The sequence below is a fragment of the Solea senegalensis genome, linkage group LG2, assembly GCF_019176455.1.
Source record: "Solea senegalensis isolate Sse05_10M linkage group LG2, IFAPA_SoseM_1, whole genome shotgun sequence".
Classification (NCBI taxonomy): domain Eukaryota; kingdom Metazoa; phylum Chordata; class Actinopteri; order Pleuronectiformes; family Soleidae; genus Solea; species Solea senegalensis.
Window position 1 is genome coordinate 8,443,155 of NC_058022.1, and position 24,117 is coordinate 8,467,271.

Below are 24,117 nucleotides of genomic sequence, written 5' to 3' on the forward strand. Positions count from 1 at the left end.
AGGACCAGACTAATGTTCTCACAAAGTTTGAATAGTAAAAAAACACATGTCCCCACAGTTTACTACACACACACACACACAAACACAGTTGAGAGTAGTTGGTGCATACCCTAGTATTGAAGATATTAGGGACACATCATTCCCCTTTCATATTACAGTAATGAGGTTTCTCTGGGTTGAAACCGCTGTTCCTCAGGGGCTTTTATTTGGAAAATTTAAGAAGCAAAGAGGAAAAACTATACTTATTTTGCTCTGATGTACACATTTTTTTTACCATAGCCTATTATACATCTCTAAACACTGTTCTATATGGAACCACTCGCATGTGCTGTTATTCTAATGACATTTGTGTTGTATGGGCATGTATGACAGTTCTCGGGCGATGTGCGCACTAGAATACATGCACGTCTCAGGTGACCCTAACGACCCTCTTTCACATCTTGATTAAGACGCATCCAACAACCTGAAACCGGGTCAGCGGGGTGAACGAGCAGCATTGTTGGAATTAACGACTCTCTAGGCGGCTATTTTCCATCTGTTTTTTTTTTTTATTTCCATTTCCATTTTAATTACCAGTTAGTCAGAACTGAAGAAAGAACGTTCAGTCGCCTGCAGCTAACTATAGAAGATGACTCTGACCTGGATGACTGAGAACCTTCACAGACAATACATCCCATTAAAGCAAGAAGCGTTTTTATTATCCGACTGGTGTCCAAAAAGTTTGACAAAAAGGTAAAAAGAAATCTTCAAGACATGAACCAAAGAAAGTGGAGCTCAATCTGAGCAAACTGAGGGGGGAATTTAGTACAAAAAAGTGTTTTATTTATGAATGAAACAAGAGTTTTGCATGATGTGGTGAGAACAATAATTGGGTTGAGAAAAGGAATAACGATGATGGCAACAGGCCCTTCAGCCTCGGATGGAAACAAGCCTATTCACTCCTCGCCACTCAGCCAGTGGCTACGGCATGTCTGTATAACCAAGGAAGCAACCAGTGCAAAGCTTGTGTAAACACATGTTTACTCTCAATCTATGTAACAGTCTGCCTACCACACTAAAAGGTATACTCTAGAGGACAATTTGTGGAAACAGCAATGACAAGCTGTAATGGTTGCCTGTAAGTGTGTGTTTATGAGTATGTGTGTGTGTGTGCGGAGAGGGAAAGAGTGGGGTGTATTTCCTCCCCTACGGACCACACAGATGCCTATTAGACACCCTCATCATCCCCCATCTGTCCCTGCAGATGCCCCTACTGGGTAAACTGGCAACTGCTCTGCTGCCACCTTCTCCAACACCACAAACTTATCAGCTCATTTTTATCACCATAAAAAGTCACTCTCCAAAATATGTCCCCATATGTATCGAGCACTTAACATTTGTTCGGCGAGAGATTACGAGAATAGAACACCTACTGTGTGGGCTACAGAAAATGACAGCAATGTGTTTGGCAGGTTTCAAGGCTGGTGTAAAGACGGAGCCGTATGATACCAGTCGCACACATTTTCCTATGAGCAAAGGGAAAGGGATATTTGATCTTAGCGAGAATCAACCGCGCAACAGATCAGTTCATTCATTTGCTAAACGACAGATGAGCATTCTCCATTTTTTTTTTTGTTCACTTCTGAAATTTCCTCAGATGCACTTTACCAACTATAGACAATTAAGTGGCGAGAACAAGTCTGACGAACTCAATTCCCTTCACCTACAAAGCAGATGGAACAGTATCCAAATGCTGCACATGAATTATTTCCACTTACGAAGAACTCTCTCTCTCTCTCTCTCACTCTCTCTCCCCAATCAAGCTATGCTGCTTTTTTTCTCTCTCGACCAAAAGGGTCAAAGGAATATGTGACTAGAACAGATCTGGCATGCAATTTCTCTTCATTAGCGAAAGCAGAGTACATGTACAGAATGAACAGCACTGACCTGAGCCTGCGTGGATGTCCATATTAGCAGTGCATGACAAGCCAGAAGTTGGGCAGGGAAGAGAAGAACAATGATATGATCATTAGTTTGGATTCTGCCTGCAGGCACAGGAATGTATAGATTCTGATCTTTAATCATTTACCGATTTAAATACAATATCACATTCTGGCCGGAGCCTCCTTAATGAGGATAAAGCATAATTAAGGACTTCATCATTCATAGGAGTAGGAGCGATTTAAAATGCTGAAGTTGGATGCAACAGCTGTGCAATGTCCAACCCCGCAGCGAAAGGTAACTCGCAGGAACTGATTTGTCTGGAGATGGCGAGAGGGACGTCACCATGGATGAGCATATGCTCAGAGACGCTGTACTGTGTGCTCTGTGTCGAAACGTGGCGACTGAAAGTAATTGTCATTGGTGACAAGTCATTTTAATATGCTGTCCTGAGTCTTCACAACAACATCCCTACAGCAACACTTCTTTTTGGCCTAATAGTGTAAGCATTATGCGGCAACAAATGGTCATCACAAGAATATGTGTCCATGTGCACTGTTCCAATCTCCATCATTTCTCATTGGTTCACGACACTGCAAATCAGCGTGGGATTAAAAGCTTTGGCTCGGAGCAAACTCGTCTTCATTTCTGGTTACAAGGCAATAGTTAATGATCATAAAAGTCTCAGATTAATGGGGGGGAAATATGTGCGAGCTAAAGTCGCCTAATGTGTGACATGGAAAGCAAATGGCGCCGCTGTTAATATATTTCATCCACTCTGAGTAATAATGGTTATGGCTTTCATCCAAAAAACATGATGAGGCTTAATGCACATGCATAAATACTTTATGTGCCTATGCAGTGATGCATGTGCATACACATAGTGTAAAGACAAAGGAGACACACGCACGCACGCACACATTGTTGTATAGCATTGTTTGTGTTGACACTCAAACACACAATCCCAAGTGCCTTACACTAACCTTAACCATCACAACTAAATGCCTAACCTTAACCCTAACCCTAACCCCAGCCTAAACCTTAATCTAACAAAAACCAAGTCTAAACCCTCCAAAAGCCCTTTAAATTTGTGAGGATGTCTCCACAAAGACATTTTTTAATCAAAATATGTCCACACAGCCTCCTGCAGCCACGTCTTGTATAAAGTACCTAAAAGGGATACTAGCTTATCGGTCTTAGACTTGATTTTTGATTTAGAGGGTTGGATGACTCTTTTGGATAGTGTCACTGTAAATGAGTGAGCCTGTAGTTTGAGTTTCATACAAAGAAAGATGCATTATTCATTCAAGGTCATGTACATCACACCATTCACAGATCAGCATTAAGCATGACAAGAAATACATCCTTTGACTTCAACTTTAACTTTCTTATTTCCCTGAGGGAAATGTTTTAATCTGCAGCAGGCATCATAACAAAGACGACAACAAGTGTCCCTACTCTAGCCTTCTGTGTGTCGCACTGGACGAGAAAAGTGCAGTCTTGTATGAAGTACCTAAAAAGGATACTTGAGTAAAAGTATCTTACCAGAAAATAGCTTTGGTAGAAGTTGAAGTCACTTTTTTATAATATTACTTAAGTAAACGTCTAAGTATATGACAAATAAGAGTAATGATTAAGCCATGGTAGCTCAGTGGTATGGCAAGTTGTCTTTCAAGTGAAAGCTGTGGGTTCAATTCCTGTTAGTCTGGGTATGAAAGTTGTGTGAATGGTAAAACTATAGTGTAAAGCTGCTCATCCAGACTAGAAAAGCGCTTTATAAATAAAGACCATTACCAACTCTTCTTCTAAAGTTAATTGGTAGTAACAAAGATAGTTAGGGGAAATGTAGGGGAGTAAAAGTTGCAAGAAATATAAATGTCAAAGCAAAGTACAGATACGTGAATTTTGTACTTTGTCACATTACGACACACACACACACACAGTTTTACTGTCAACAAGAGTTAGAAACAGTGGAATCGATTCCCACATGATCGTGACTTAATGCAACACATAATGCATCTTTATGACTGCCTTACACATTGTAGTAGGACAACTGTATGTGCCTGAGCTACAAAAAAGAAGACAATACTGACAGAAAATGTCCATCCTGAAAACTGAAATCCATGCCGCTGTAAATTATTCGATTGAGGAGAGGATAAGAGGAAACGCTGCCCCGAAGCCTGAAACGTTTACTGTGGGAAAAAAAGCAGGAACCACAGGAAACCAGCCTTTAATCGAAAAGAAATATAAATCAGAACAACATAATAAGGACACATTTCTGCGAGTAACTCTGGGTCAGCACTATAGAAACTCTGATCTACTCTTGAGCACAACTGCCACAGTGACCCCCTCACTTTCCAATGGTTTACACCGAGAGAACTGCATAGATTATTCCTGAGGGGACCAAGACTCTGTCAGTAGAAACAATTAGAGCAGAGCACTCGTGAAATATGTTGTCATGTAGATGTGGATGCATTGTACCCAAATACATAAATTAGACAAACAATAAAACAACAGGGAGTTCATTCCTACCAAAAATGTATAACCACATATCCAATCATGTCAAGTATCTCAACCATAACATTATAGTAGCTTTGTGGTCGTTCTTTTTTAGTGTTTGTAAATGTTTTAGTTGGTTGGAAACACATGGGCCCAGTCTTCTCCGTCCTATAAGAAATGTCTCTATGTCTCTGTCTCTGTCTCTCTCAACCTGCCAGCACAGACGGTTTGATTCTTGCACCATCAACACCTCACCCATGTCACACATCCACAGACGCAGACTGATCTCGCAGATAACATCACCCACATATTTCATATTTCCATTCCATTTCCTGTTTGATTATGAAATAAATGCACTGTCTCTTTGAAACACGGCTGCGTTTTCCCCTCCTGTATCGACCTTGAGCTGGGTCGTGACAAAGCTCGACTAAAATGTGCGTTAAATCTAACCTCATGTTTTGTATGAAATGTTCTATTTATTATTATTATCATAGTTTGGTTTCGTGTCGTTACTCATGTACTGGTTATCCCTGCAGGTGTAGTTGCTATTACTATTACTTATATCTTGATTTATATTTATTATTTATGACTGGTGTTATGCAGAATGTTTAAATTTCGCCCACATTGATTGTTTTGGGGAATTTTTCTGTATTTAATTTAGGATTTTTTTGTTTGCAAGTCATCCACACTTGACCACAATTATTTCTGTGATCTAGTTTACATTTTATAATATGTTCCTCTTCTCTGCTCTCACTGTCTAGTCTAAGAAGATTGATATCCAACATCTTTCTTGGACCAACTGCTGTGCTTTCTCTATAGTAGGGAAATGGCACAGCGCTCCATAATTACTCAAATTATTTGGCCATCAGGTTCCATTCCGAATTCTTAAATAAAGAATCCTCTTTTCTCATTTACTCTGTAATCTGTGAGGGCAGTGGGCACGGATCAGACCCTCCAGTCATAATCACTCTGGTCAAAGGTCTTTGCACACATTCATTAAAAAAAAACTAATGTTTTAAGAGCTCACATATCACGTAATATATACATGTCATGGTTCAAATGAGTACTGTGCAGGACCGGTTTTTAATGCAAGGAAAAATACGAATAAACACCTTTTTCTGTCATTAAGTCCTGTTAACTTTTTTTCTGCTTAATTGCATCTGTAGTCTATCCACATTTCATTATGGTCAGTGTAACGAGAAACCAGCTGTTGAATAATAATGATTCAGTTTGAGAAGGAGGAGCTGTTCACTGCTACATTTCACAGTGAACCTACAACTGCGAATGATGAATATTTGATTTGAGTAATGTTGAGCAAACACTAAGAATTTGATGAGTGGATTCCAGGTTAGTGGGTCACAAGCTCACGGCAATTGAGTTCAAACAACCTTGAGTTGAAAAACGGCCACGTTTTCAAATGATAAACGTGTATATAATATTCACTCAGCCATTCAGTACAATTTGTGTTTCTAATTAGCAGACAGAAGCTATGATTAACCTTTGTATCTGAAGTAAATGCTGGGAACCATCTGGGTGGCCAGAGGCTCCAAATTGAAGCCTTTCTGGGTGACGGCACTTTACACTTCCTCTACAATGTGCACGCTTTAAAATGCAGAGAACCACCTCACATTTTGGGCTGGGCCTGCAGGGGGAAAAACACATGCCCAAGCACTGCTGTATGATAATTATACCTGATTGACCCAAGGTACTTTCATCAACAGTTGGCTCCTAAAGCCTTTTGTTTTAATGAAGCAGAAAGACCAGTTTGGCACCTGGGTGCAGTGAGGTAAAAGTGAAGTCTTCTCTTTTCTCTCTTATCTCTTTCTGATAGTAAGCACTCAGCCATTCAGTAGATTCTGTGACCATATATGGGTGTGTGTGTGTGTGTGTGTGTGTGTGTGTGTGTGTGTGTGTGCGTGTAAATATATTAGACCACCTCCCAAAGCCACAGCTGCCCTAAATGAACAGCGTTGGTAAATATCAAAATAACCTGTTGCTGTAATGGTTAATACACCAGTATGTAGAAGCTCTGCAACCCAAAATAATATTTTTAATGTTAAAATATACTGTAATTATTATTATCTATGACAAAAAACTGAAGAAATGGTGAAGCACCACATTATTATTATTCCTTAGTTTGGGTAGAAAAAGGTGAATTTTGTTTCTAAAATATTTGTTTCCTCGTTTGTGTGACAGCTGATCTAATAAATGGTGTTAAGCACTGTGTGTGTGTGTGTGTGTGTGAGTGTGTTAGTTTATTACACAGACACCAATCAGTGATAGTATAATTTGACCTGCATTTAACCCATTCTTTTTACATATCAGTAGGGAACACACACACACACACACACACACGCTGGACTCAGGAGCAGTGGGCAGCACTTTTCTGTGCCCAGGGAGCAATGGTGGATTGGATGCCCCAGCCCATGACCCATCCTGCTATTTGAATTCGCTTACAAGCTCTTATTCTTTTTCTCTTGGCTATTCTCTTTGTATTACAAGAGGAAAAATAGGGCAGTTTTCTCTTATAATACAAAGCAAATGAAACATAACATTTGAGTTGTTAAATGTTATTTTGCTCACCCTACCTTCCAACCTATACTGTATATGATATATAAACAGCTGTCAAAAAGAATGAATCCACTCTTAATTTACAGATGATTTGAAGGAGTCCATCGTGGTGCTTAAAGCGATTAGTCTATAAGGAACTAAACCAATCTCGGCTACATTTTAAAACACATTAGGCAGAGGAAAAGAGCAACAACACAACAACAGGTGAAAAAGTGTCTGAACAGAACTTGACCTGTGTGCTGTAAAATTGAATTTTAGAATAAGAAAAGGCAATAAGAAAAGCGGCTCATATTATTGCTGAACAGCAGCTGTGCTGCATACAATTAGCAGCAGATAATGATAATGCTTAGTGAGGTGGAGAACAGCACCAGATGTTGAAAGACAAGCTGTGAATGGAATTTGACAAAAAAAAAAAATAGTTAAAAGTCAAAACACCTGGATGCTATGGCTGTCTTAGCAATCAGGTGTCACTGTGGTCCACTGAGGGAGGGAGGGAGGAGGTGCATTGCTTCTTTCACATACTCCAGGGGGAGCACATAACAGTTTGGCCGTCAATGCTCCATCCTCACACACTGGGGAGACAGGAAAAAAGGCACCCAAGGACAAAACTAAGCTCACTCATTAGTTTGTGTAGCACATTTTTTTTTCTCTTCCCTTTGTCCAAATGCCACTGCCCCAGTGGACCACATCGTAGGAGATAGTTAATCCTTGCATTCTGCCTTAAGCCATGTTTAAACTCATGCAAGGCACCGTGGCTATGGAAGTACACAGACAGTTCGAGCAGCAGACACAGAGAAATGCACGTCAATATGCTCCGAAACCACTATTGTCCGGATAAACTGAAAGGTAACCAGATGACATCTGCCGGTGCACATACATGTAGTGATTACATGAGAATAGATAGAGCAAATCACTCTTTTTTGTTAACATTGTAACCTAAGTACACCTCTGCGTCTCACACAGTGTTTGATACAGCTTACACGTGACTTCTCTCCTGTGTTGCTTTGTTACCAAGCCACAAAATACCCTCTCCAAGACTCCAGAACCAATGCGATTGTCTCTGTGGTTCATAGAGCCACTTATTAAGATAAATGGCATTGCCAGTTTTCCCTCAGATGCATCCATTCTTACACAATTTCAGAGGTGCACAATGCTGCGCCGCAACAACTTTTGGAGCCCTTACACCCAATGTGAGATAAAGTCAATTCTGGTGCACAAATCCATGTGTCACATGTGCTGCAGTGAGTGTAAAACAAGCTTGTGTCCCAACACTTGCTTCTCTTGTGCGAGTTACATCTTGTACACTAAGCTATTTATGCACATTGGTGCTTAAACTACATACATCTGCTTTGAGAATGGTGCAGCTGGTTGTTGGTGTAGTCATGCAATGCGTCACACAAGCCTGAATAAAAATGTTCCATGTTTAGAGATCCACAAGGTGAAGGGGGGGGTCTAAAGTGGCCATTCCTCAACAATAATACCATATAATATTTATCGAACTCAAGTAATACATAATACATCCATTTAACACACCGCGTAATACTAAGAGGCATCAGTGCAGCAGAAGATTTATTAATTATAAGGCTCAAATTATTACTCAAATTTCAAGATCAATACTTTGGGCTTGGGGCAGACAACATTTCTTTGATATCAAGAAGAGCGGATAAAGAGCAAATAAGAGCGCTCAACTCAAGGGCTTCATTATTGATACAAGAACAGGAAAGCACACTGTCAACAACACAACTCGGCGCTTGTGAATTTCTCTGCATTTTAATTTTAATAAGATAAAGTTGATGAAAGTTGTTTAAGATGAACAGAAGTGAGGAAAAAAGAGAGCAAAACTTTTGCTTGTTTGCAAAATATAAAAGTATATGGCATGTGTGCGTCAGAGATCAGGGTTGGATGCGTCTGCCTGAAGGCTTGCCATTAAGCAGCTGATACCCTGGTGTTTGTTTAATGCATGGCATCACTAACGGTGCCCAACACTGGTCGCGTCGAAACACAACATCTGCGTTCAACAGTCACGTATAACTTGAAAATGCAAGTGCTTCATATTTCCAGTGAATAGCATCACGTCATGTGGCGATTTTATTTATTTTATTGTATTTTAAAGGTATGGTATCATGTAGTGGAGCACATTCGTAAAAAACAAGACAAATTAAAAGAAAAGAAAATGACCATGTTAGAGGAACTCAGGAACCTGCTCTACAGAGAGATTCAACGGGTTCATGTGCAATGTGTTGTGTGATCCCACAGATAAATACCAAACAACCTGACCAACGCAGAAAAACCTGAAACTACTTATAAACGGTATATAGATCACAGTGTCGAGGAACAGATGGCTGCTTTCTCATCGAAAACAGCCTTTATTCCAATACGGAAATACATTCTTTAGATTTAGGCGTATGGCCTCCACAATATTCACACAAAAGAAACTCACAGCCTTAAGGCGGAAGAGCTTATACCACAAACAAGTTCCGTGCACTTACAACAGCCTCAAGGCTCAACATCACACACAGCCTCGAGTCACTACGTGACACTACTGTAATGAGGTGACAACAAAGTTATGAAGAGACTCATTTGATCAAAACGAAAGGTAATGCTGTCATTACATTACTATTAGATAGATCATTCTGGTCACATGTTTATCCTGATAATCTGAGATTAATATCATTTTATTGGCTCGTCAGGACTTGCTCCATGCGGGCCACATGAACAACCTCAATAAAGATAAGTGAGGCAATAAAAACAGCTCGGTAATAATGGCAGTAATGTGGTGAATATACAATATTTAACAATGTGGATATTTCCTCATTGTCCACACTGCCGATGTGTCTCACACACACAAACCTCCCACAACACTCACACACACACACACACACACACGAGTGTTGGAGATGGACAGGACGGATGTTTCTCAGTAGGACAGGGCTTGTGAGGATGGAGTGGACGCCCCAGGCATTCACATAATGGAAAATAACTATCTGACTGGCACAGAAGCTCGCAGACAATTGTGTTGCCTTTATGGAAATAATTCATATACTCTTCTATATCTCAGCACTTTGGCAGCGAAAACGTGGGCGAAATGATGAAATTCAAATGTCTCCTGTAATTATAGATCAAATTTGTGCGGTTCCCTTGGAGCGGTGCTTTGACACGTGTGAGCGTCTCTGGACATCTCGTGTCCCGGACATGGACACTGTCAAGTACACGGTATAATTAGTGTGTAAGGGTCCAGCTTATCAGCATATGGATATACAGTATGTGGGTATTTATTTAGGGATTTTCAAACTACGTGCACACATTTAAGCCGGATGTAAAAATAAAGCCATTTCATTTGGTGTCTTATCAGCAGAAGGAAAGGTGAACTTAAATATTCTCACATTGAGGGGAGAGTAGCGCCATCTAAATGTGTCCCTATCATAACAATTTATTCATATAAAGGCGGCGCATACTGAGGGTCAAGATAACACATTTGAGGGAGACCACCAGTTTAGTTTGGATATATTAAATTTGTGAAAATAGGATAAGTTTGATATTCCACTAAAGGCCTAACTGTGTTCTGAAAAGATAGATCTTGATTTAAGAGACAAAAGCAGGGTTTATTTATTCTCTCATCTTTTTTTTGCCTGTGTGAATAAAAACCCTTTGTAGAATACCTCAGAAACTCAAACTCTATCTTAAGGAGTTAGTGGAGAATATAGACTGAGAACTGAAGGCACTAGATGGTTACATGCAGAATTAAGCTTAATTCTGTACATTAGTGGAAAAAGTGGTTTGTCATGGAAACATGGAGATAAAGAAAGAGCATCTGGCACTGCAGTGCATCTAAACCCTAAGCTTCCGTATAAATGAATTCCAAGCCTTTTTTTTTTTTTTTACTTTTCCTCCTTTTTTACAAGCCATCACATCACTCTTATTACAGCCACTACTTGCCTAACAAAAACAACGGGAAAGGAAACTAATCTGTGAGTACGGCCAACAGATCCACAATGTCAGATTGTCAGTGGGGTGTAAATTATTAATGATGATTACATCCCAGCCTTGATCACATTTTACCTCGGTCCCTCAGCACGTGTTAAGTTTACTTTGCAGTGAATTTCCTGTTCTATACTCTCTCTCTCTCTTTCATTCTGTCTCTATTTCTCAAGCTCACTCAACCATGTGAGGAGAGGATGAGTTGTGGTGCACTGTACATTTAATCTCTGTCAAGCCAGTCACTTCTGGTCACAGCTTGAGGGCGAACATCTGCCGGTGGAAGCGAGGCCAGACTTTGGCTACAGAGAGTAGTTCAAAGTGGGTGATAAGAGAGCGAGCGTTTGTTGGACAGGAAGTCCAGCCTTTAAGATACAGCGAGTCCTATAGTGCATATACCTAGAAGACACATCATGGATTACTGAGAAGAAAATGCAAATATGACAGCAGAGCAGTGAGCTACACCGCCTTAAGACAAAAGCTGCTTTTGTGGATGAGTAACCTGACCTACTATTGAAACACAGAAGAGGTCAGAGCATCTTTACGCCCACAGATGTGCTTCACTTTGAATGGCCAATATGATAATATTAATAATACACCTTAGTCCACCCTCAGGATGAAGCCACAAAGGCAGAGAACGCTCCAGTTTCACTGGCGAGGGATATTAGAGCGCATTACAACAGAGGCCATATAGACCTTGTTAGTGGGCAGTTAACCATCTGTACACAAATGTCCACTCGAGCGCAGTGGACTACCTTTCATGCAATCGCACCTCATCTCCATACTGACCTCTGCTAACCAAAGTGTCCTTTCAAGCCCATTCAAGCATACCGGCAGCATTCATAAAAAGAGTCTCTTGAAACGATGACCCCGTGAGAGACATGCTGTCACAAAATATTCAGAGCTACGGATACAAACTCAACAGCTCCCATCTGTCCACTTAACCCTCTCCTGCCTCCCACCGCTCCGTGTGTTACGAAGCACAGGCCTGTTTTCATGTCAAGAAAAGGGTATGTTTCACAAGGCCAATTATTTGGTCGAACTGAAGTAACCAAAAAAAAACAACAACAAAGGGACAGGCCACCGAAGTGTCCGACTGGCTGATGGGTAACAACCCTCATCATTGCCCAGTGTGTATTTTAGCGAGAGTATGGCCGACAGCAACAACCGGGGCAAGAGGAAAATATATTCCAAAAAAACAAACTCAAGATGCGGGAAAAAAAAAAATCATTGAGATGCATAAAACGTCTGCATGCATCTTCCTAATAAGACAATTCTGTAAGACTGTGAGAGCACGGTGCAGAATGGACACTATTAAAATTCAGCAAACTAATGCTCATTTCAAAAATGGTAAACCTACCACACGTACTGAGTGGTAAACAGAATATAGATTGTGCTATTCTGCATTCTTGACTCCAGAACAACGTGGACAAATGATGAGCTAAAACATGAGTGCTGTATTGGCTCCGTCTCGGTATAAAAAAAGGGAACACGTTATTCTGCTGTTTATAAACTGTGCGACAAGTGTTGGGCCTAAACATTTCATTTTCACTTGAAAACAAACTGATAAAGACTCTGAAAACAATTACCTTCCATTATTTGTCTCCCTCTTGAGCTGTGGAGGTGGTTGTTTATAAAATAATTTAAAAAAAGCCACCGGTGTGGGCCTTACCTGATTTTTCAGATCCAGCTTGGGGCATGGACGTCCGCCATTAAAAGCTTTCTCTCTGAGCCACTTGGACCTGATTTTGAGCCCACTGTTACAGGACGCACTGCAGGCCGACCACGGTGACCAGTCGCTGAGCTTGCAGTCTAAAGGACACGGAATGTGGCAAATCTCCACCATGTAGCCTGAAATTGGACATTGGCAGACAAGAAGGGGACGGTCTGATTTAAGACTCCATCAGCGGCTGCAGTTTGAGTCACATTAATAATGTCAGACAGACGTGCCACTGGCCAACACTCCACCAGACCTCCGTCTCACTCACTGTGACACGGAGAACTAATGATCGGACTAATGACCATCTCGCTCCTACATGGTGTTTGATTCTTTGTGGTCTTAGATAACTTTATTAGCACCATATCTATCTAATTTCCTTTCACACTAGAAAGAAATATAAAGAGAAGTAAGACAGTGGCGGCACAAATAAACACCAGCTGATGAATTGTCCTGCAATTTTTGTAAATATTGGCCATGTTTCTTTAGTCTGAACAATAAATGTGTTGTAAATGTGCAACTATTTTAACTTCCTTCAAGGGCATCTGCCATTTGTTTTAGTGTTGTTCCTACATGTCACGACAGTTTATAGGGGAAAACTGTAGCCAAAATAAACTAGGATAATAAATTAGGATATGCATGCACGCCTGGAAGTCTATTTTCTGTGCGGGGTGTTTAAGTTCATGTGCTGATAACTGTCACAAAGCTACCACTTAGGATGGGTTATCATAACAAAATATCATCTACGGACATGTCTATATCTATATCTATCTATGTATTATCTACGTATCAATCTGTCTGATTTCTTAAAGCAAACCACATTTGAAAGAATCTGTTTTCACTCTAAAAGTGGACAACACAAACACATACACACGATTGAGGCAGGAAAAAAAAGAAATAAAAAGATGTCTGCAAATTCTACCTGAGTCTGTGCAGAGCGTAGGGTCGACCAGGTGTCCCTGCTGGCTAATGCAAGCCACAGCTCTGTAGCGCAGACCTTGGCCACACTCCTTTACCTCCCGCTGGCTCATCCAGCCTTGCATGAAGCCTGAGACAGACGGATCAGGGAGGACGCAAGCAGACCAGTTCCCATAGGGCTGGGACAAAAACTCATCACAAGGACAAGCCTCCGTTTCCTCCAGCGGATACAACTCCTCATTCAAGCAGTGCTCCTTCTTTTTGCTGCGACCTGAGACGGAAGAGGGACAAAGCGACATACAGTTAATATGCATTTGGTGTGTTGCAGTGGACGCACGAGCTGCTGAATGCCGAAATAGTTTTATTGTTATGAGGATAAGGAGCTCCAATCAAATATGAATAAATTAGGACATTACACAGAGCCATTTAGCGAATTTATTCATCATCATTCACGACATCTTAAAGTGCCACGAGGTGAGAAAACTTCATTAGCAGCTTTAAACTGCTTATAGCTTACAAGTGTCACATAATCCACATGCAACTTCCTGGATTTGTTTTGTACGTGTTTGTTGTTGGTGCATGTTTTCCTGAAATCACTATCTCACTGTGGAAATGTTCCTCCCATGCTTGCAAACATGACATCCAACTAAAAACAAATGGCAGGCAACACTGTCTCTATAATTTATGCAAGCAATTGCGACCGTCTTGACCGTCAACAACTCGAGGCACTGCACTGGTTTATAAACTGGCTTGTTATTTCATCACTCATCCCCACACGTTTGAGCCCCCGGTAACACGCAGTGGAGAAATGGAGAAATGACTTGCCCACAGTGAAAATACTGTATCATACAATCCCATGTTGTGAAACCTAGTCGTACATTAATGACGAAATCAAATCACCAATTGTGTCATCGTTTCACTTCTAAGGCATGTGGTCCACACGTGAACAATAGCTGTTCCGAGTGGGGAATAATAACAACTAAAATAATGTCAAAATAGCTTGACTTGATTTTTATAAACAGCCAATCTGTCAAAACTGCTCCATGAACAGTGGCAATGAAACAATTTTCCTTGTGTAAAATGCACTCAAGAGGCACAGGGAATGATTATGGCCAAATGCTATAGTAATCTTGAACTTCATTTATTTATTTATTGATTTTGGAGCACACTTAATGCCCGTGTTGTTCCCGCAAATCTAAGCTCTGAAGGTTACAACTGCCTCTTTGTTCTTCTACGTAATATAGAGACATTTAATTATGTGTGAATCTTGTTATTATGCAACTCAATTTAATGTTTGTGTCACCTCTGTGTACATGCAGCATTTGTATGCGCCGCACATATACTGTGCAGATGGCAGTGAAGCAAAGTTGTGTTTTACTTTATCCAGGACTCCTCACAGTGGCTGGAGTTTATTATTAATGATCAAAATGTGCAATAGACGGTCTTTGATTCAAGGGGCTGACAATCGTGGAGAAATGGCCAAACAATATAAGGCTGTAATCTACCATTTGTCGCAGATGTTCACTTCAGGTCTTGTTTTGTTCATTTGTTTTTTCGTATATCCAATTTCCTTCGGTCTACTTCATCTCATTTTATGTTACTTAATTCAATATATTTGCCAGAAAGCTTTTTGGCATCCCATTGTCTCTGTGGGTTTTTTTTTTTACCTTAAAAACCACAACAGACAACAAGTGAGTTAAAGCAGTAAAAGGCTTATGAAAAATCCAACATGATTTTCGCCATGCTGGAAACATCATATTTATAAATGGAGGTCATTCATTTTTATGTTTATATCCCTTCAAATCTAATTCAATCCCCAAATAAAAGCTCCACATTTTCTGTCTAATGTGAAATTTCTTTTCAAGCTATGAATTTATGTAAGCCCTTCATCTTGTATGTAAGCTCAATACATTTCACAATATGCATCACATAATTATAATAATCATCTAACAATATGCTTCATATTTGATAAATACTAATAATCATTTAGCATGAGCAGGAACACAGCGTAGTGGCTCAAAGGCATGTGTTCCTCCCGGACTCTACCACTTTTAATGAGTAATGGACGCAACCTGTCGAGCTGTCCATTTGCTCTCTCTCATGATTGACCGTCTTACTCGTGAGACGCCTGCGACATGAGACAGATATGCTGGTCTGGTGTCAACAGCTATAAATGTCCTGCCGTAATTGACGCAACAGTGATACAGTCCATTGTTTTATGTACATTACAGCATAGTGCAGAAATCCAACTGCTTGTTAGACGCATATTTCATCACAATATAGCAAAACTATTCTCTTGACACAATGGAAATACCACTGAAATAGCACTGAGACCTTGACTCCTCCTCAGGTTCATTAGGATCAAACAATGAGCAAGAGGGAAAATAGAATAAAACCAAGATGAAGTATAATAACTCTGATGAACTTGATTTCCATTCGAGTCAAGGTCAACCTGCCCTCATCTTTGGTTTATGATTAAGTAGCTTGCAGACAGACAGAAATATTGGTCTGTGCATTATTACAGTAATTTACAGTATTCATAGTTAGGTAATGAAAATCTACAGCTTGCAGATATGAAATGAAGTGCGAGAACAGCTAATCTTCTCTCCAAAAAATGTCAGATAATGATGACCGTTGTTTCAGAATCCTAAAAATATCTTGCATTACCCACAAGCCAGAGAGTCAGTTTATTGCCATAGAAGAGCAAGACCAAAACACATTCAGGAACTGTGTGTGTGCGCGGGTTTTCTCTGGGTTCATCGGTTTCCTCTCACATGTCCAAAAACATGCAGAGGTTAACTGGACTCTCAAAATTGCCTGTAGGTGTGAATGTGAGAGTGAATGGTTGTTAACCCTCTATATGTTGGCCCTGCGATAGATTGGCGACCTCTCGAAGATGTACCCTCTGCCTTTCGCCACATATGTCGGCTGGAATTGGCACCAGCAGCCTCGTGACCCTCATGTGGAGGATAAAGAGATAGACAATGGATGGAGATATATGTATATGTACATATAAACATATCAAAATTATTGATACAGAAACTTAGTATGTTTTAATCTTTCGGGAATAAAGTCATAGTATTATGAGAATAAAGTTGTAATATTTTGTGAATAAAATTACTATCCAAACTACTTTCCAAATAAGGAAATATTTCATATTTGGCAAATCGGCAACGCATCATCATTAGCATCAGGAAAGAATCTCACAGACTTGGAGGAAATCATCTCTTTTGTGGAGGAGGAAATTACTTTATTCTCATATGACTTTTATTAATATGACTTTGATGACACAATATTATTACTTTATTCTCATAAAATTCCGACTTTTTTCTCGTCACATTGTGACTTTTCTCGTAATATTAGGACTTTTTGTAATATTACGACTTTATTCTCATAACATAACAACTTTTTCTTGTAATAAGCCTTTGTTCTCACAGTATTAGGACTTTATTCTAATAACATAACTTTTTTCTCGTAATATTAGGACTTTTTTTATTACATATAAACATTACAAATGTATCCTCATAACATTATGACATTTTTCTCATAATATTGCAAGTTTTTTCTCGTAATATTACGCCTTTTTAATATCACAACGTTATTCTCATCATATTACGACTCTATTCTCGAAAGATTTTATATTATTTTCTCTTCAGTTTGGCCCTAATACTCTGTCGTAGAGACTACTATGTAACAGTCAAAATTAAAAGTCCTGTTTGTGTGCTTAAACAATTCCTTGACCAGAGCAAGATGGAGAGAGCGAGTCAAGCACACTCCTCACACGCACGCACGCACACACACACACACGCCACACACACACACACACACACACAGGAAGCCTGGTGAGTGCATTTCTGTACTTGTGCACCCATATTTGTTTCATGGATCCTGGGTGTCCTCATCCTCCTGTGTGCCAAGTGACAGCCCATCTGTTTCTCAAGTGGGTCTGATTGCAAACATTTCTCACGAGTGTGAACTCACTGCTGTCACACTGCAATCCACAGACAATCTGTTCAATCTACACAACTGCTGGTGGTTGATTGAAGAGTGTGAGAGCAACATCACTTAACTTTGACAACTACATTACTTGCAATCGCACAACATTGGCACTCAGACACATGGAGAAATCTACATTTGGCTCTGTAATATGTGACCTGTTTTAACACCACGCCAGTACACTTCACACTGAACTGTATTCAGTTTGTTGTTCTGATGCTCCATTAGCAGCCATGACACTACAATTCTTTGTCCCTTTAAAGCCAGTGGTCTTTTCTTCCCCTCTGCCTCTAGACTGAGGTGCATGGTCATGAGAGCACTGTTTGCGCAGATGATAGTGCTTACTGTTCAAGGGGGAACAAAAAAAAAAACAAAACAAGAAATAGATGCTGAGTGAGAAGAGACGAGAAGTGTGAAGTGGTACACTTCCACCCTGACCTCTACAGGTCCTGTTTAAAACAATACAAAGTCAACAGCAGCACAGCTACTTTTAGTTTACTTGTGTGATGACAAGGCCACGGATGGATTTCCTTGAAAAAGATGTCAGTAGCTGGAGAATATCAACTCTCCAGAGAAATGTCAACATGAAGCTTAATATCTTCCACTCGCCAAGATGACAAAAATAATCACAAGCACTTTTTGGATCATTTTCATCTGAAATGAATAGTTTTATTAGTTTGTACTATCACCTACTGATTGCCAAAATGATAGATGAATATTAGTTTCTGGCTCCCAGACACAAAACCAAAGTTTGAGTTAAATTACCGTAAAGACATGAGGAAACAACTGACTGGGGGCGAAAATTGAACTTGAAATGGCCAAATGAAAACGTTTTCAAGGCCAATTGAAAAGGTGTCCCAACAATGACGACGACAGCTGAGTTGCATACTGTATTATCGCAAACAATGGCACACAGCAAGACTTTCATGTAACACAACGTGTGGTTAACAGGACAATTTGGAATATAATTAGGCTCCATATTGACGCTCAGATTTTCTTATTTTGCAAGCTACAATATCTATATCTCACAATACATAGAAATCAATAAAACATTTTGGAATCATGTCATAAAAGAGCAAGTCTCGATTCTATTGCAGTCCAACTCTCCTATCATATATTGCCTGACGTTAAATCCATGTACTGTGTAATGGGAGTATAATAAATCCTACAGTATACCACTACCCACTCGCAGTTGGCTTTTTTTCCCTCCATCTTACTTTGAAGTTTGAGTGGATTTCTTGACACTGATTTAAAACATTCATTCAATCGATGAAGCTTCGATGGCATTGACCACAGAGTTACATGAATGCAATGGGCTTCACAATTAATTAAAACATGGAATAAAACAAAATTTCATTCTTGAAAATTATATAACACCCATAGAGTTGAAAAAGGTTGACATGACACACATGAGGTTGTTAAAAAGCCTAATCCCTCTAATCCCTTTGTGAATAGCTCAGTAACAGCACAGTCGTGTACCTAAACCATTTTTCCACAGTTAAGCTCTTACTCGAAAACACTGCCCTCTGATCTGTGACAGACGTCATTCACAGAGCTCAGTGTGCGGATACTCATTCAGCAAAGTGTTGGTGCAATAATTGCACCAAGTGCAACAGGAGGGTAAAATGTTTGTTTTTCTTCAACCCAAGTCAGGTTTTTTGGGGAGATGGGATGCAAATGCTCGCTCTCGGTGGTAACATAGCTGCAGGGGCATATTTGTGCACCTAATAAAATCTTCTCCTGTTCAAATCTATTATATCTTATGAGTTTGCTTCTTTATTTCACGTAAGCCACTGCTTCTCCTACAGCAAATTCCATAGGACAAAAATGGTCACTTAAGTGAATCCAAACAAAGGATTTCAAACACTGATGACAATTCACAAAATGACACATTTGAATTTACAACTTCGATCGATTTTCTCTACGGACTTAAGCGTGGAGTTGTTTTCCAGTTTGCAGTTGGAAAAGCAAGAAATAGTGATGAGCATATTCTCAAGATTCAGCAGACAAAGATTCATGGGCTGGGTCACCAGGTAAACAACAATAATGAATTGCTCTACTAGTGAGAGGACATCTGCATAATTACATGTAGTAAATAAAGCAGCAAGACTACTGTTTTTAGACGTATGCGTCAGTTAGAGTTCTCAAACTTTTTATACCAAATTCACACACTGGTATACAGAAATTAGATTAAGATGGAGCGAGAGATAAGGTGACTCTAATTATGCTCTAAGTATCATTTATTAGAATGATTTGCTTCATTTTCTCCACACCCCTCAGCTCCCCTGCAATCACATACCCTGGTATATACAGTCAAAATAGTGTTTCTGATTTTCCTCCAAGCACCACCAGAGAAAGCTCACGTACCCACAGTTGGAGAACCACAGAGTTAGAGGTTATACTTTACTGTATATGATATTTGAAAGTGTTTTTAAAGATGCAAACCACGTGCCAAGGACCGCAATGACAGACAGTGAATGTCACTGGGGCTGCAAAATCTCGCACACAGTTCACTTACTGTAGAGGGAGCTCAGCTTTAGCGTGAGTGATACCACAAAGCATCCTGGGAAAGCGACATTCACCCCTTACCCGCTCCGTTACCAGGTTGTACCAATAAATTTGGTAAACCTCATAAACACTGCGGGGTGAAGAAGGGGTCAAATCTGGATTTGTTAGGAGAATAACTGTCTGCTTTTTTTATTATTGCTTATGGTCAGCCTGGAACATAGAGCATGTATAGCGACATTCAAAGAAGAAAAATGGAGCACTGGCTGGCTACAGTTTTTGTACGGCAATGCAATATCTCAGTATCTGCATACGTTTAGACTGTGGGAGGGAACTCCCATGTTGCCATAAGCCTGAAAGTCACATTTACTGTATGTTCATGCTCGTACATTTAGAAGCAGCAGGGGAACCACAGAGAATACATTAAAATTCAGAGGTGACATCTGAGTATTACAGTTCAAATCCAATGATTTTGGCGAGTCGAGTGACTCATTCTGCGCGCGTGTCTGTGTGTTGTGGAGAGGAGGAAGAGTGCCGAGGTGTGGCTGCTCATATTACAACTCTTACTCTTTTCATGCCCTCAATTTGCACACGTCGTTGTAATGGGGAATAAGTGTATGATGGGAGGCAGGTTGTTAAAATATGCCGACGGACAAATTATACATCCAGGACTCTGCAAACATCGTTCATTGTGAAAACTGTGAAAAATGACAGTCCATGTGCTGCACGCGCTCACAGTCGCAGCACCGATGTCTGTGTATTTGCAACAAGGGCTGATGTGCTGTACAAACATTTACGCTACACTTACCAGTGTGATCTGTATGATTTGCATTTTTCTCTCTAAATATAAGAAATCTTTGAGACTTAGCTATGTCATATTTCTCACGGTGGCTTATCTAAGCTGAGGTCCTGACAAACTGCCAACTTCTTTAACCCATTCGGATTATAGAATATCTAGGTGGGTTTAGTGTGAATCAATTTAGCCGACGCAGTATTGAAGTTGGCATACAAGAGTCAAAACTACTGACTTATCGCGATCATTAGAACACAGTGAACACGAGCACAAATTGTTCTCACAGAGATCCACCGCTGAGCAATGGCTGATTTCATGTCTGGGATTCTAAAAAGCATTATAGAAGGAGACAGGGTATGTTTACTACGACCCCTCTAGCATGAGATCAAATATTCATGAAGACAGATAGTATCCAGCCTGGTCTGCAACCACAGCATGTAATTCAGATTTTGCCATCTGCGTTGAAATAACAGATTACACACAGCAACAGAGCTCATTTAGACATAATATAACACTGCTGGGACACGGCACACGTTACAGTATCAGAGCTACAGAGGAAAAAAAAGATGAACTACGGTTGGATTTTCTTTCAAGATGAGGGACTTTTCAGCACGTTAAGCTGTAACGGCAACGATCCTAAGGATCAGTCTTTTCCAATCAATGAGAGGATGCCATGAGAGCTAAGAGGAGAGTCCAGAGGTGAAGCCACTGCCCTAAGTGATGTTTATATGAATGAAGGTATAGCCTTTACCTGTGAGCGAGCGCCTGCGACTTGTGGAAGTGCCACATCCTGTGCAGTCGGAGAACCTGGACCATGTAGTTAGAGTGCAGTCATCCTTGCAAGACACCCGGCATTCTCTAAACTGAGGGGGCAAGGGGCCAGCCCATCGCAGGCACTCTGTCATATTGGCTAACTCTCCGCTCTCCCTGACACAGCTGAGTCCTGCAAACATAGAGGGAGATAGAATAGAATGTCACTCCACTTACACAAACCAAGCACCCGTGAAAAACCACACTGCACCGAGTTGACATTCTGCTGTTGCTATTGTTGCCAAACATGTATTTTTAATGGCCCCTTTTTTCCAGTGTATTGCAGTTGTTATAATGCTGATGTAAGCATGAGGTCACTTTCATATTCAGTTTAATGTCGGACTGAAAGGCCTCAGAAATGTTTCTGCAGTCCAGTCATGTCATAAGTCACCGGTACAAAAGAAAACCCACCCGCTTTCATGTTATGATCTATTGAAATGCTAATTCAACCTTCAAACACAACACCTTTATCAAGCTCCTCAAGATAACTGTGATTTATTGAATGAAACAAGACATTCATAATAAAACAGATCAACATCCATGTGAATGGAGTGTGACAGAATGATGTATATACTGTGTAATCAACGTACAGGTATATGAATAAAGACATCACAGCCCAGTACAGACTGCCATGCATGACTATGTGTGTGAGAGTAATGGATGAGGGGTTAACTGCTTTAATGTAGCACTCAATTACCCCCAGACTGACTTTCAGGGGAGCTAGGCTACTTTTGATAACTTTGCAAAAATATTCCTGCTCAAATTCTTTTGCAATTTGTAATATCTCTTAAAGCGAAATGGAATCTGTCACAGACGGGAGGAAGGCAGCGGCTCTTTGTCATGAAGGAAACACATCATTTTATTTGAGGGGAAGAGTTAAGACGGAAAAATGTGGTGTCGTTTGCATGTTGAGGTGTATCGTACGGAGGCACTACACACACTGCAAATACTGGATATGCATAGAGTTCATATAGAAAGTAAATAAATAAAATAAAATAAAAGTATTGTCTTGATAAAATGATAAAATATAATATTTCAATGGTCCGTTATTGTCACCTTGTCAGGTCCTCACATGATGTGATAACTCTCCGACATGCTTTCACGCAACCGTTTTAAACGCCGAACGTCGCTGTTGTACACGTTTTCTTTTTTTCCACCTTTAAACTTCATACATTCATGGAAATATTAACACAACCAGCAGTGCAAATAAAAGCTAGTTCACAAAATATGTCAAGAAAAACCTTGTGTAAGCACATAATACTAGTGTCAAAGTGACTTTCATTAGTATGCAAATGCATGCAGCCGGGTGCTCCGAAATCTAATAATTTACTCTACAGAGGGAACCTGTGGTGGGAAAAGACAATCTCTATTGTTACCATTCTCAAGAAACATTTTACATAGCAACATTAATCACGTCTCGCATTTCATGCATCAGAGTAACACACTGAAAAGGAAAGCGATGGGACGATCACTTTTGCAGGACGTTAAAATTAACCAAAATGTGGATCTCATGAAAGCACATTAATTAATTTTTTTTTTTTTTTGTTTCTTAAAAAAAGGTGGGAAACAAATAGCTTTTCGTATTTGATATTTAAGTCTGCACAGTACTTGGCTTGGCGTGTGCGCAGGAATAATTCATCAGGAAGTGCTGGTTCTGCCCCGGCTTACTCAGGAAGCAACTTTAATGAGGATCCACAGAAACAGTTATGAATACAGACTGAATGAACCAAAGAAGTCAAATAAGAAGAGGGGGGGGAAAAAAAGACACAAATAGTAAAAAGTGGGGGGACACCGTTTCCCAGAGACATTGTCAGTACCACACATTGGACACACAAACTACACAGGACAAAATGTTCCAACACATTGCCCTGCCATGTTCGCACACGCTGGGATTTAAGGAAAGCAACGTTACAGTGGGAGGAACGCATCCTCCTTCGCTCAACACCTCAATATCGTCGAGGATTCATGTCAGTAATCCATTTTATTGATTTCTATTTGACTTTGAAATTTTGCCCTCTGACAAAAAAAACGCTTGGATTTCTACATGCTGGGAACGTGTGGGAGGGTCATTTACATACAAGGCCTCCGCAAAGGCTTTTTATTCATGTGACTTTATGTAACGTGTTCAGTCAAATCACTGTGAAATAAAAGCTTGTTCAGGTTTAAACACTGATAATATGATGAATGTTAGGGACATCTGAAGGTGACTCTTAATTCTCCTTTTAACAAGCCTGCTTGAGAAGCATCTAATCATTAAGAGCTATACAGGATTTGTCCAATTAGTACAACAGTGGGAATAATCATACAATGGACCTCTCTTGGTATTTCCAATCAGTCTTGTCCATTCTCTCTTTATTTTTACCTTCTTCACCAGTGACAACCCCATTCTGTCACAGCCTGTGAGCTCAGCACA

The 24,117-nt window shown here is 40.1% G+C and overlaps 1 protein-coding gene across 4 annotated transcripts in view; it reads right to left on the minus strand.

The window, feature by feature from the left end:
• thsd7ba (thrombospondin, type I, domain containing 7Ba) overlaps window positions 1–24,117 on the minus strand; it is a 158,841-nt gene that overhangs the window by 21,598 nt on the left and 113,126 nt on the right. For 2 of the 4 annotated variants that reach the window (XM_044018619.1, XM_044018618.1), the window contains exons 14-17: window positions 21,646–21,837; window positions 13,605–13,871; window positions 12,638–12,816; window positions 1,927–1,932 (exon numbers count right to left, since the gene is read on the minus strand). In XM_044018619.1, the coding sequence (XP_043874554.1) occupies window positions 1,927–1,932; window positions 12,638–12,816; window positions 13,605–13,871; window positions 21,646–21,837 (644 nt within the window). The remainder of the gene's footprint in view (window positions 1–1,926; window positions 1,933–12,637; window positions 12,817–13,604; window positions 13,872–21,645; window positions 21,838–24,117) is intronic. The other 2 variants (XM_044018621.1, XM_044018620.1) reach the window with 1 other exon arrangement.